At 37.0% G+C, this 14,935-nt stretch overlaps 2 protein-coding genes across 4 annotated transcripts in view; both read right to left on the bottom strand.

Annotated features, from left to right (window-relative positions):
• Nucleotides 1-8,762, bottom strand: part of LOC132906915 (uncharacterized) — a 33,535-nt gene extending 24,773 nt beyond the window's left edge. For 2 of the 3 annotated variants that reach the window (XM_060959547.1, XM_060959551.1), the window contains exon 1: nucleotides 8,493-8,762. The gene's annotated coding sequence lies outside the window, so the exon portion shown is untranslated. Of the gene's footprint in view, nucleotides 1-7,341; nucleotides 7,555-8,492 lie in introns of all 3 variants that reach the window. The other variant, XM_060959548.1, reaches the window with a different exon arrangement.
• Nucleotides 8,763-9,593: 831 nt separating this feature from the next.
• LOC132906962 (class E basic helix-loop-helix protein 23) lies at nucleotides 9,594-12,599 on the bottom strand. The gene is made up of 5 exons (XM_060959655.1): nucleotides 12,463-12,599; nucleotides 12,118-12,340; nucleotides 11,480-11,718; nucleotides 11,183-11,406; nucleotides 9,594-11,075 (listed from the first exon to the last, which is right to left on the bottom strand). The coding sequence occupies exons 2-5, from the start codon at nucleotides 12,253-12,255 to the stop codon at nucleotides 10,846-10,848; spliced, it is 831 nt and encodes a 276-aa protein (XP_060815638.1). The 5' UTR covers nucleotides 12,256-12,340; nucleotides 12,463-12,599; the 3' UTR covers nucleotides 9,594-10,845.
• Nucleotides 12,600-14,935: the final 2,336 nt, after the last annotated feature.

Raw genomic sequence — 14,935 nt, 5'->3', positions numbered from 1 at the left:
CTGAGGATTCACGAGGCGTCCGGACGCCGCGCATCAATAGCATTGGTGTTCGTGATAACGCGTTGAACGACGAATCAACGTAATAGGTGGCCTCTCGATTTCCCCTGGAACTGACCATTCCTAATTCCACAGTTTTACCGTGGATCGCGGTTAATCTCCGCTAGACTTCACTTTCCCCATTTTCGGTTTCCACGGAGCGCAAAAAGGGACGAAAGCCACCGTTCGATCCGATCGATTTGAAGAATAAACGATTAAACTGCATTTGTGGAATTCGCTAATGACCATCGCTTGTTCCGCTTGTTTGCTCAAGCGCTAGAGGAGCGTTGGTTAATTCGACAAGTTCAACGTTTTGAGTCTTCACTAAACGTCCTATTAGCTCAACTAATTAAACTAATATCGTATTATAGAAATAAAAGTTATATATTAATATAGATGCTGAATTTATTGGAAATTTATAGAGCTCGTCTAAATGTCAATAAAAATTCATAAAAAATGAGTGTTAACACTCTGATTCCAGCTACTAAAACGAAGCGTTTCTGATTGTACGTTGTACTTACAATTAGTTGATACGCTTTGAGCATACACAACCATATTATATTTAATAAACAATATTTCATTTTGATTCTTCGAGTATTTCGTTTGATTATATTATTAGAATTTGTTCAATGGAAATTCATTCTAACTACTACCAAATCCACATAATATTTGAGGTACATTCGACGTTTTTAATACAACAACAAAGGATTAAATCGGAGGGAAGCGTATCACAAAACGAGATGCGTTTACCGAGAGAAACATTCAGGAACAAAAGTACCGTTTTATGAGGTAACATTGAACCGTCTAGTAACAAGTGTCTGAAGGTCATCAAGGCTTGAAGGCCATCGCGTGATAAAAGCGACGGTTCACAAATCCACGGCTCAATCTCAGCCCGGAATTTATCCCTCGATCGAAGCGGCCACTCACCACGTCAACACAATTAGTTGGATCGCAATAATCCTAAGAAACTGTCATAAAACGGGGCTCTTTGATTTACCATTAAGGCCGTTAACTGCCATAAAATATCCCCAAATTAAGAGGTTCCTTATGGTTATTGCTCCATCAAATAAAAATTGGGGAAACCTGGGTTTTTCCATGTTTCCCGGGATTCCACCCGCAAGTGACGAGTGGTGGAGCGATCACCACCGAACAAGAGTTTTCTTTTGCAACAGCATCATCACCGGACTTCACGGGATCTACGACAGATCAATCGACATCTCTAGACTGATTCACCGACTTTAGAACAGTCAACATCTCTTTACCGAGTTTACACCCTTCAATCATTCACCTACTCACTTATACCTACGCACCAGCGTAACTAACTTCTCTACAAAATTGGAAATATATAATATTATAACCTGTTAAACTCAGTGTTATACTCATTGAACCACCCCTATTATCCTAATCAAAATAGGGGATCGATCTGTTCGAGGCGTCGATTATTCTAATCGTAACGGGAATTTACGACTCCCGTTGACGCGCTTCCTCTCTGCGACTGATTGAATAAACACCATCTTGGAATCGAAAAAGTCGGATCAAGGGGAGTCATGTTATCAAGAGCCCTTCACGTCTGATGGCTAACCAATGGTTCATAACCCTAACCTATCGTAATCTATCTTTACCGCGGGGGGTTAACTCCTGACCACCAGATCAGCACTGGCCTGCGTCCGTTTACACCCCGAAGGGACCGAACGGACAAATGACGGTAAACAAACTCGTGGTCCTTTTCCGGACGCCACTTGGTGTTAACGAGAACACCAAAAAGCTCCATTGGAAGAATGGAGTAGCGGACAAGTGAAATAAATAGCTTTCAACTAGGATGGAGGAAGATATTTCACCGAGGAATCTGCAACGTGGAAGAAACACTCGTGGAATGTCTGGATCGTCCGAATAAGTTGCGACACTAGACACGTCTAAACGATTTTAGAAACGTTTGATATAACATTCGCCATTTTAGGATGATCGATAACCTTATTCGCATTGAAATTATTTTACTTTCTGGTCCTTAATGGCTTAAGGAAGAGGGAAAGACCTCGATATATCATCATGCATAAGTCACAGGTCATTTAGCACACTTAAAGTAGGAAATGGATGCCATGATTAAAAAATGAAACTAATACTTCTTAGCTATGTGTATCATAAGGAAATGTAATAATAAGATTTTATTTACAATTAGATAAAACCTATGAACAAGATTTATAGGGACAATTTTTGGCACCTCTGCAAACAGGGAAATCAAAAAAAAAGTAAGGAAAAGAAGGAGAGGTTTCGTGGCTACCACTTTAAGTATTTATGTCGTAGTTACAACAATGGAAATAATATCGGTTACTTGGCAACGCTCTATTTAAGAGATCAAGATTTTCTACTTTACCATATTTGTATCGCCTACCATTTCTTCGATCTCACTATATATTCTGTAACTATCACGTATTAAATAGCTCTCTGGCAAACCACACACGCTTTTTCCCTCTTTCTTTGAGCCCACCCCTTCATTTCAACCCCTAAAGCCTCTCTTAGTCTTTTTCATAGCTTCGAACAAGATGACGAATGATCGACGCTGGATTCAAAGATAACAAGAATCAAAAAACAGAGAGAAGAGATTCGTTGAATAGGGATGAAGTGAGAGAGAGGGGGGCAGAAAAGAAAGAAGAAGCGAAAGCAGTGTAGCAAGCCAGAACCGAGTAAGAAAAGAGATTTTTCTCTTCTGTGTTTCTCAAATCTATGTATGCATCTGTATCTTTGTGTTCGACACTGAAAAGAGAGAAATGGTAAAGAGATAGAGACAGGTAGGGGAAGGGGAGAGGGAGAGGGTAGAGGGAGAGAGAGAGCAATAATGTGTGGTGGTGGAGAGACGAAAAGGACGGTAGAACAAGAGGGGAGGGATCAATGCCGGTTGCCAGGGCAACCACGGCACCTGATCTTCATCCATCCTGGACCATACTTCTCAGTCCTGCCCCGTTCACGAGAACGAACTGGGACGAAGTGTCCTCTAGGATACCTGGACTGATTTCCAAAGGTTATATCGTGTCCAGATTGAAACCTAAACGGGGAACGTAGAACGTCAACCTCATCCAATTGAACTTTCCAATTTAGACCTTATGTACATTCTGTTTTGAATGTTGACAATAGAAACCAAGTTACAGGAGTAACATAATATCTTACAAACTTACAAAAATTTGTTTTAGAAAGTCATATAAGTGTTGTAGATATGTCTTGAATCTATGTATATTTTTATGTAGATTCAATAATGTCTGGTTCTTATACAATATTCATATTTTTCGTTTGATCTGACTCCAACATGCATCTTCCACTGATGATTATTCTAATGTTTTATCCTACAACTGAGAAGTTCAGTATATGAATAGTCAGCAATAAAGGAGAACGTAAGATAGCAAAGAAGCTAGCACGTTTCCTGTAGAATCGCTTAAGACTGCGTATTAGGTTCTGCAGACCAAGCAGTACAGTTAATGTGTTATTCCGAAAACAGCAGTACTGCAATAACTTTCTCCTATTCCTACCAACAACCATTGCAACATAACATCCAACGCCGGACTAATATATCCGTCCTTATTAAAACGTATATCTACCATAGATTCCTATCTTTCACTAATTAACAAAACTAACTAATCTTTACCTTAAAAAAGAACTTAATTAAAGAAAAAAGAAGGTAAAAAAATGATCAGTTTGAAAGGAATTCAGCTGCAGAGAAGCTACTACGTTAGTCAAGAGTCGGTCGTTTCCATGAGCCTCACTGCGCATGCTTTTGCGCATCGGGTGAATAGATGTTTGCTTCTTTTTTTCAACTGTGTTCGTCCGGCGTAGTATTCCGTTCGTTCGCGAAGATAATTTATCTCGATTTATCTGTCCTATCGGAAAATCGTTCTAGCTGACAAAATAATCGTGCTACGAGAGATATAAAGGATTAGTTACAATGCTGTTCGGTCAGAGCAGATGCGACGCGCGCGTTTCTGCGCATCAGCGCGAGTTTTGGCGGGTCGATGCGCCATTGTTGCCCTGGCGGCTGTGTCCGCTTTGTTTTCATCTCTCTCTCGTTCCGGTTTCTCTCCCCCTACTACCGCGATCCTCCCTCTCTTGTCTGCTCTCTCATTTCATCATTTTTCTCTCGACGCTCTCACCCACCCACCCCTGGTCCTCTGGTTGTTCGTTAATGAAAAATAATAAATCCAAAACTATTGAGAGAAAAAAGAAGAAAAAAGAACAACACGGAGCGACGTTGCTAAAGCAATGAATTCCAGTTCACCTTACGTTTACATTCTCACATAAATTTTTTTTTTTTTAGTGAAATATATACGATTGGTTCTTTCGATAAATGTTGTTTGGTTATAAATATAAGGAAGAAATTTAATTGAGAAGTTCAGTTTTTTTTTAGAAATTTGACGTGGACTGCTTTCGTAATCACCAGCACGCATGCAGCGCGTCCTTGATACTTCATGTTGCAAATCTTATAGATAAAACTATTAGTTGAGTAATTTTTTAAATAAAAATTAAGTAAAAGAATCATACTTGAACGAGTAATAAAAGTCGACCAAAGTGTAATATTGGATGAGACGATTGTGACAGCACGTAAATTTGCGAAGCTATGAGAATAAATACAGAATTTACATAAATTCCGTTACGAAACAAGCTATGGGATAAGAAAGTAGAAAAGGGGTGTCTGATATGCAGCAATGGATGGTAGATATATCGTTATCACGCGAGATATCGTAACACACATTCTTTCATGGTTAGACAGCTAACATGACTACACATTCGCAAAGAACTTTCTAGCATAGTTTACTGATATTTTCAATTCTATCCTCTCACGTGCACTCGACCGACTAGTGTACTGCTTGTGTAATTAAGAAAAAGGATTAAAAGCTCAAAATTTAAGTCATTTAGTTTTGATTTAGCGATATTTATATTTCATGGCACCGAGTACTTTATTTAATTAAATTGAAAATATTCCATGATATAAAAAAGAATGCGTTAGCCTCTTGCAATTGTAACTCTTTCTGCATTTCCAATAAAAAATATAAATGTTACGGTACATACTACAAAAGCTAATAGATTCTTATGAAATAAACTTTAGCATAAAATGATATACATTGATTGGATAAGAATTTTAATAACACCAAAGGTCAAACATTAATCAACCAAGTACAACAAACTCTACGAATAAGAATATCACGATGAAACTGTAACATTGCAACTAATTAGAATATATTATGTTTTCTTCAATTTAATTTATCTGTGAATATTATCAGTTCAATTTTTTTCATATCATATGTCAGGCTATTTTTAAAATTGTTAATAATATATTTAATGAATAACTTTTTGATATCTTTTATAGATTTCTATTGACGTCAAGTACGGGATATTTCTGAGTAAATCGTAAAAATGAAGGTTGACAAGTCTTATGTATAAACAGAGAGAACTGTTGCTGCGATACCGATAACGGAACGGTTCGTCAGACATCACTTTCGGTTTGGTTGATAAACAATATTACGACTAGAATTTATTACAATATCATTAAAATAAGCAAAAAATTAGAAAACTTTCGAATCGCAGCTTTACATTCGTACGTTTCAATTATTATTGTCCCTCGTATAAAAACAAAAGTGAGCTAAGATAATTCAATCAGACGTTAATCCTTGACCCAACGACAATTTTGGTTCATCAAGTATTCGTCATAAAACAGACGCTATACTCCAGTCAGTTACGTACTTGTATGCTGTGACTTGATGACTGTGTGATATTTTTAAAAGCCGCAGGAAACGTGTTATAATTTATTATTTTTCTAGAAAATGCAAAATCTAGGATTTCTTTACATTTCGAATTTATATTTAGTAATACATTATAGGCAAGTTTGTAATGTCTGACACAATAATCGATATTCTATTCTTTGTTCGTTTCCTATTAAACAAATTGAGGATAATCACTTATTGATACATTGGTAGAAATAATTAGAAAATGTGAATAATGATATCGTTCAACGAAGGACTCGATATTGATATCATATAAATGCTTGGAATAGTACTTCGAATAATCAAAATTGAGACAAGAAATTCAATTTTAAACAATTTGGTATCTGACTCAAATATAAATATAAATAAACTTCTATAAAGTTTCATAAAGTCCATAAAATATTTCAAAAACTAATTTTCACGCATCATAATAAAGTACAGAGATACATGATTAAATAAAGATATTACATATGGTTACAGTATCCTTTGAAAAAATGGAATTTCATATAAACTAACCTAACATTACTTTCATCGTACTTCACTGTATCGAGCGAACTTGATTATATGAAACGATTTCCTGATCACGCAGTATGTTTGCGTAATGTCGCCATGATGCGCGTATACCTCGACAATCGGAGATATGCGCAATCGTAAAAATTAATGTATGCCACAAACTTGTTGCTCGTATTATAAAACGCATTCGCGATGCTTATCCGAAAATTCACGTCGATGTAACGTCGTTGGTGAGATTGGCTTTTATCGTTAATACTACACGTCACGCGTACCAATTGTCAACGTACTTTTATACACCTGAGATAAGTTTCGCCGGAAGTGCGTCACGAGTAACTTCTTTTGTTTAGCTCCACAGATACGGATGGAAATTTCTTTCCGTGTTCGGCGATCGAACCCGAATTCTTTTCTATCAAACAAGTTTTACCAATTTTTCGCCATATGTTACATACCATCGTTATCATATTAAAAAGGAAATCTAGGAATACACCTTTTTGAATTTAGAATAGATCTTCTTGGAACCTCAACTACTAACTATGTATATTTTTGTCATTACCGCCAACGTCACTTCTCATATTATTTTATCATTGTGTTACAAAAAGTAATCTAATATAATTCCTTTATTTATTAATATATATCTGTTTCTTAGAATTTTTAGAATTGGGAATACTCAAATGCTAGAACCTCTAAAAATTTCGTTTAAATTATGGAAATAGATAAAAGTCATAGAATAAAAATGTTCTCTCTCTCAAACTTCGCTCTAAAAAAAAATTAACAAAATGGTTACAAATTACTATCATAAAGAAAGATTAGTACCGTTTTTTTTTATAAAATTATTAATAATTTCTCTGTACCTCATTAATTAAAGTCGTATAAATAAGTGTACATACTCGACGAGAATATGATTCATTAAAAGAAAGTACAGTTATTCTACTATAAATTTGGAAAATAAGGCATAAACGTAGTAGACCGGAAGTAGGCACAGGAGACTGTGTGTCACGATGTCAAGCTCCAGGATGAAGAACAATTTAAATATTTTGCTGTTATTTACCTTACATTAGCAAGAACCAGAATACTGATATCCTATATCATGTGATATCCTATGGTACGTATTGGTCCAGTCCTATATGATCATTCGTGAACGCGTTAATCCTTCGTCGAAAAACATCATGAGGCAATGAATCAACTGTTTCAAGGTATTTCAACCTTAATTGACGTCAACGGCAAATAAGCACAGGCTGGTCAATGGTTTGTTCACAAGTAACTGCGAAATGTGGTGTTAGTCGTTCATGAAAACAGATATTTCTGTGTTCCCCTGTTGAGACCTCAACCAGATATCATTCAATAAACAGAGTGCAATGTAATTAAATCCTACGATTACAACTTCAAGTATGTTTAAGTTTGTTTCAAAGCGATGAATTAAATTAGTATACAATTTGTAACATTAATGATTTGGTAACTATGTTTTCGTACATCTTTCATAAAAAAAAAAGAAAATACTGAACAATAACGAACCGCATTTTTTAAGAATTAAATAAAAGAAGGAGATCGTAAACCTTAGCAAAAGTCTCCAAGTTTAACCTGACTAAGAAAATAAGTTTTGCGTGCCAGATATGTAAAAAAGACTACCAATAGCGACTCTGTCCTGCGTCTGTCGCCCAATCGAAAGGTAAGGTTAGTTCTTTCACTCACAATGGAAAATATTGCTCTACGTACGTATAAATGTACAACGGAATATTGTAGGTTACATTGTATCAATCTTTTTGATATATCACTACGAAGCAATGTTGACCGTAGATTGTTTCGTTTTAATTCATCAAAAAACACAAGAAAGACAAGGTTAATGGACGTAAAAATACGTGATAGCGATCGAACAACGAAGACAAAGAGATTGCACGAACTAGCCGCGATTATGACATCATAACCTATCAACCGTCTCATCTTAAAAACAATTGCGTCTCGAAATCATCGTTTTATCGTACTACTCTACTCCATACTCTTTCGGAATACAGAGGAAAGAAAGTTTATTACCGTCTGGTATATCTGTTTATTTAGTTCATCCCTTTAAACTCCCTGTTTGTTCTTTTAACTGCTTTAGTTTTTTCTATAGAAATGACTACGTCATTAAGTTTGTAGTAAGAATGATACCAACGATTTAGTTATTACAAAGTAGAAAAGAATATCATGTTCGTTGTGACTTACCAATTTACAGTCGATCGTCACATTTTTATGTTGCCCCAAGTTACCAGCCGGTCGAGCACGTCGTGGTTCTGACACTAACGAACTTATTCACGAATCATTTACGGAAACAGAAGCACCGTAAATCAAATGATCACACCATGGCGCGCAGCAGCAGGCTGCAGACCATCTTGAAGCCACCGATGAGACACGCACACAATAAGCCCAGTGGAATCAGGCACATACGGTGTAAGGTCCTCCCAGAAGGACGGAAGACGATCGAGTGAATGCTCCATAAAGTGGCGGCCATGACGGCGCCACTTGTCGAATCTTTTAAGCTTCAACGAAATTCATCCTACAATTTGAAAATTAATTCGTCTTGTTGAATATAATGCACGCCGTAATACGTGACTTGCTTTTTCTACAATTTTAGGAAGTAGAAATTATGTTTCATGTCAATACTGCGTTTGATTTCGAAAAAATGTTCGAATTAAGTCAAATTAGTAATTCATCATGCAGTTGCCGTGATGGCGCCACTAACCAAGCGCGTGTGCGATGACTGATAAAAATTATCTATTTCTCCTAGTATATAGTTGTCTCTAAAGATTAAGAATAAGTAAGTAATTGTTTTATAATTGAAACTATGATTCACCATTTCGAAGTAGATATTCAAAATTTTATCTTGATCTATCAATAGTTTTTATCGTTCATTTCGTTAATTATAGCAATAGTACGAAGATACGGTTTATTTTCAACATAGCGAGGGTTGATCGATTTTCATTAAACGACTCACATATTTCTAATACCTTTGCAAAAAGTTAAATCGAGTAACACTGATTCACTGAGAAACTCGAGTCTCGTTTAAAAATAGGCTCCAAATGCATATTTGAAAAATAATTGGTTACACCCTGTGGTGTACATAACCACTTTATCAATGTATTAATTTGTTTCAATGTATTTTGCAATCAATATTGTATAGTACAGTTGCCCTGAAAGAACGTCAATCGTTATCCATATGAATTTCTTATCTCGTGCATGATAACAATCTACAAAGATAATATTTACAATCTTTTTTTCTATTGATGTCTAACGAATTTCTCTCAGAGCATCTGTCGGATCCATAACTTTCTTAAATAGATTTTATTCGAGCACTAAACAGTTATATCTACACTCTACAACAAACATCTTTGTCTGTTTTCGTCGTCAGCGTTGCGTTTGCACACTTTTATTGTTAATTTAACGACCAATGTCATCAAGAATTCCACATATCATATCAGGAATAATATAATAATAGTCCTTATTGCTTGCCATTTAACGGCATTTAAAAATTTTTTTACAACATTCTATCTGAATCTATCGAAGGACGGAAGCTTCCAGAGATAAGGTTCAATAATTTAAGGGATCATTGCTATTGACTAGGAATACTTCCGTTCTTCGTATAGAACCTCGCGTTCGATTATTCCCGCAAAAGATGGATATATTCTTGGCACATCGTAGTAAACTCTTAATAAACGCATTATGTATATAAATAAGTTATACAATCGATGGCTCAATTCGAATTATTAAATATATATATCTATATATATATATAATATGTATATGAATATTTAAGATCTGTACGCGTGTATGACTAGAATATAATATATATATTTATAATATCTCGACATGTATCACATGCTATATTGACTATCGCGTTACCGGACGGGATTTGGAAATTGTATTCCTCATCCTTACATCATTTCTCTCTCTGGCAGTTAATATCTAATATCTTAAAAATGAAACAGAAAGTATACAAGAAAAAATCATCTAAGATTGTTATTTCTTTTTCTCGTTATAAATCGATTTCCGCTTCACCAGAGACAGAAATATGCTGTCATTTATTGCTCATGTTAGTATAATCGTAGCCCGTAAAGTAATTACTTTTAATTATTAATTGATAGTACTTTCATAAACTTTCATCTTAGGAGCATCAACCGTAAGTACTAGTATTGACTTCAGTGTTTATCGAACTCGTAACAGTGTACGTCGCCCCCTTAATACTTCTCCTTCTAATACTTTCATTGTATATCAACAAATAGTCTCGCGTTCGAAACTTACAGACTAGGAATGTACTATAGACTTAATGTTAAAATCGAATCTATCAGATTCTGTCCTCTGGAAGATTAATCGTGTTGCGTGTCATTAAATATTCCCGCAATATATTCATAAAAATCGGTATCCACACTAAAAGTAATACCGTCTACCTATTCTTCCTTTATTTTGTAAATCGTATAGTAAGAAATCCTTTAATACTTCTAACGCTTCTCCCAACGCTCGTCACATTTTTTAACATTTGATTCGATTCTACATCTAGTCGAAGAAACAAAGGCTCGAATCTTTAATTCGATTCTCCACTGGCTACAGTACCATCTGTCGGAGGTCCACCTGCTGTGACGCTTTGGGGGTCTGTCGTAGGAAGTCCTTGCATATCCTGCACACCTTGGAACAATTTGCCTGGGAACCCATGCAACAAATCGTAGGAAACAGGTGTGGGTGGTAATGCAGTGGTGTGAGCGTGTGGCGACTGTAAAACCGCTATTACTCTTCTCAGTTCCTCCAAAGCATTCCCTGTATGATTTAGCAAGGAATAATTTTATAAACACGATTGAAATTAATACATTCATAGATAACATGCTGAGATCATGTTTTATTTCTTGTATTTTTGTATAATGTACCTTGCATGAGAATATAATTTTTCGCCAAGAGGAGGGTTGCAATCTTGGACAATTTTCTTACGGACGGACTATGGGCGTAAGGAATCACGGATCGAAGTTCGTCAAGTGCATCGTTCAAATCGTGCATTCTTCTACGTTCTCTGGCGTTAATGTTCAATCGCATGCTTTTCCCTTGACGAGTAGTTTTTGATTTTGGCGGGCAGTTCAATCTCGATGCCCCGGGTCTATAAACATTAGAATTAATAAATATATTGTTTAAATGGGTTACATTGAATTTTATTATAGGCTTTCTGATACCTTTCTTGATCTGGTCTATTTTCATCGGAAAGAGCACTCGATGAAGCATGCGGTTGGGGCTGCTGCTGAAAATAGAAACCACCGAGGCCGACGGCACCCAAGGGAGTCCTTCTACCAGGTGCACTCTGAGGGTGTTCCGACGAGTAACTAGCTGGAGGAGCGGAAACACTAGCGTGAGATGCTCCCGGTACTGAATACATAGACTCGAGCGATGCTGTTGATTGTGGTGGTAATGGATGCTGTAATAGCAGAAAATGGTGAATAGTATACACCAATCGAAGGTAAAGTACCGCTTAAAGTAAGTTAAAGCTTTTTTCTTTTGTTTCATTTTGATCTTTATACTCGTTACTTGTGTGTACACCTATTTCTTTTTTGAAGTCCATTTTTATTACAGTGTCATATAAAAATCATAGAAATAACATGAGAAACAATTTTATAAATTTCATAGGTTCCCAATATATCAAGGATCATTTGTCATGGTATTTGTTTTGAGCAATGTAATTTAATTTCTTTGCTAATGTAGGAATTCTTAAGGACAAACAACCTTTCAATTTCTGAATGGTAACTATCCAGATATTTTAATCGTTTAATAAAGACCAAATTTGGAAAAATGTATAACCATAACGATTAATACACACAGCGGTACGATGTTCCCAAGCCCATGTAGGATGCGAAGCCGAACGTTGCCAGGAACCTTGCTGCAAATGCGCCTCAGGAAGACCCTCTCTTCTATCGTCGTCCTCCGTGGAACTGCTCTCGCCGTCGTACGATCTCATTTCTCAAACGACTATGGTATTCGTTTCAAACGTATTTCTTCTCTCACTTCCGTCCAGTGTTTCCGCGGATCACCAGAGGCGGCTTCTTCGCGAACATGAAAACGTCGGTTGATCGGTTATCATTGTTCACGCGTGAGTGACGCGAAGTATCGAGCGAACGGTATCATCGACAAGCATAATATAATCAATAGTAACCGCAACACTTACCGACAAATTTCTTTCCGCTGATGGTCATGCACAGCGCAGGATCCTCCGAATGCAGCGAGGATCAGCAAAATTTTTTGCGCACGACCGCGTAACCGGCCATCTCTCCGATATAAATCCTTCTTTGATCGTGGTACAATCCAAAACCGCGATCCAAACGATTTAATTGCAATATATTGTTTGTCTTTTCTTTCTACCGTTTATGATAAATTTAATATGATAAAAATAAGTCACTGTTTACGATTCAAGGCGACGCTAATCTCAGCCATGTTACGCGAAACTTTTGCAGCGCAAGCTGTTTGCCTACCTCTCACGAGGTAACGTTTGATCATTCACTCCTCTGTCTTTATTATTTAATTGTCGCACACGTGTTTTCCTATCATCTATCGGCGTTTCTTTTTTTCCATCACTCGAGTCAATACATTTGTACTTAATGAAATTATCGCCCACAGACGAGAACTCGTTCACATACACGAACCACGCACGCGTCTATTGTTTGCAGACGCCCTGCGCAGAGGGTGAACTGCCTGTAACCCTAAATGTAGTTCGAGCCTCCTCCGACAGGACGAGTGACCATCGGCTGGTGGATGCTGGCCTGGACCAACGCCTGGCGAACCCTGGTGAATATCCGAACAAGTTTCACGAGATGATGATACACTCGCTTCTTACCATCTGGATAGGTCGATGCCCAGATGGAAAGGCCCATCGTTCGAGGGGGTGCAACATCGTTTTTTGCTCTTTCCTGACTTGGATGCTTTCCCTACTTCGAGGGGTGACTTACTTTCAGTATCAGCCACAGCAAAACAATCTTTGTTTCTTATTTAGAATTTCCATAACTACAAAGGATAGGATAATGAAGGGTATATTAAAAAAAAAATAGTCGTAACTTTGAAACTCAAGTTCTTTTGATAATTTTTATAGATAATATCATTTTTATATTAATAGATAATATTATTTTAATCCTTCTTTTTCAGTCTACCCTTTTGTCTCGTCTTGTTTTTTATTCTTATATTTCGGAAAGGCTAATTATGGAATAATATAAGGCGCATTACAGAAACGATCGTAACTTTGAAACCTAATTTCTCCTGAATGGATAAATTTACTCTCCAACTTTCTACTATTCTAATCCTTCCTCTTTAATATACTCTTCTCATCTCGCCTTCTCGCGATATATTTCTTGTCACGAATGACAACGAGAATTAACGTTGGAACGGATAAACTTCTCGAAATATGAAATCCATCGTGCATTTTTCTAATCGCACATACCGTTGAAACTCATTTGATCTGTTATTCATTGCCGAACAAAGAGAAATTCAGAAACATGGAAATCAATGAAAAAATGAAAAATGAAGGAGGGCGGGAGAAAAAAGGGCGCTGAAAATTTCATAAATGGTAGGGGTGAGCAGCGGAAATGCAACGTAGAGTGTATCACGATTCGTATGGTCTTGCATGTAACGTTCCAGATCAATTTTGCGAACAACGAATAGGGTCTCTCTCTCTCTTTCTCTCTGTGGAGTACGAAATAACGACGGATCGACGGCTGACACGTTCTCTACCGTGCGTTATACCTGACCGTGGGCATAATAACGCCGAAATCAAAACCGACTACTCGCACACACGTCGAGCCATATTGTTCACTGCATCTGTCGTGTGCACGACACAGGGGGTTGTCATTCGCAACGAACACGTTCGACGAAAACTCTGTATCGCCGGCGTTCGACTCGCCTTTGCCCAGGTACAATGGGAATTTTTCACCGTGGCGTAAATGTTTTTGTCTCCTCTTCGTTTTTTCTTCTTTGTCGGTCCTTTGCCCCCCCTCTCTCTCTCTTTTTTTCATTTGTTTCCCGTTTTAATTAATACTCCGGGAAACAAGGCAAGCCGCACAGAAATGGGCGCAGAAAGGATTTTCGTCAGTTTTTATGTATAACTTGCGATGAACATTCACGTTTGAAATTATACTGAAAATCGACAGAGTTGTTTTCTATTGTCTTTTTGAAGCATCCTTTTTTTTTATCCTTTTTGTAATCGTGGAAACTATTGAAAAATAGAGTTTCAATTTTGCAATGTTCTATTTTTCGTTATAATCTTCGTTGCGAATTGCGAACGTTGGAGTAAAGGAAAAAAGGGAAACTGACAAATTGCGATTTTCATTGAAAAAGATGTCTTCCGGTGAAGCTGTCGTCTTGGGGAAAGATTAAAATAGATTTATGCACGGTAGAATATTGCGAAGACGTACCTAATAAAAATACCATCTAGCTCCACGTTTGTCCGTGCCAGGAGAAAAGGAAATTTGTTTTACGCGAATGCAACTAGAATTTCAAAGTGTCGAGAGAATCCAACTACGTCATACTTGGCTCGGGACCACATGTAAAATAGATCCATGAAACCCGGAAACATTTTGCGTGGATGAGATTTATACAATTTCCAAGACGTTTTCCAACCGTACATTCATCATGTTTGAAGCTTTCGACTTGTC

This window comes from Bombus pascuorum, chromosome 5, assembly GCF_905332965.1.
Source record: "Bombus pascuorum chromosome 5, iyBomPasc1.1, whole genome shotgun sequence".
Taxonomy (NCBI): Eukaryota; Metazoa; Arthropoda; class Insecta; order Hymenoptera; family Apidae; genus Bombus; species Bombus pascuorum.
Note: the sequence above shows the minus strand (reverse complement) of the source record. Positions and strands in the feature narration are given on the sequence as shown.

What these genes read in the sequence shown, in the direction of transcription:
- LOC132906962 (XM_060959655.1), bottom strand. Translation starts at nt 12,255, where the DNA reads ATGAGATCGTACGACGGCGAGAGCAGTTCCACGGAGGACGACGATAGA. An exon ending in AATAGACCAGATCAAGAAAG is followed by an intron (nt 11,407 to 11,479) that starts GTATCAGAAAGC and finishes TAATGTTTATAG; the next exon opens with ACCCGGGGCATCGAGATTGA. An exon ending in AAATTATATTCTCATGCAAG is followed by an intron (nt 11,076 to 11,182) that starts GTACATTATACA and finishes TAAATCATACAG; the next exon opens with GGAATGCTTTGGAGGAACTG.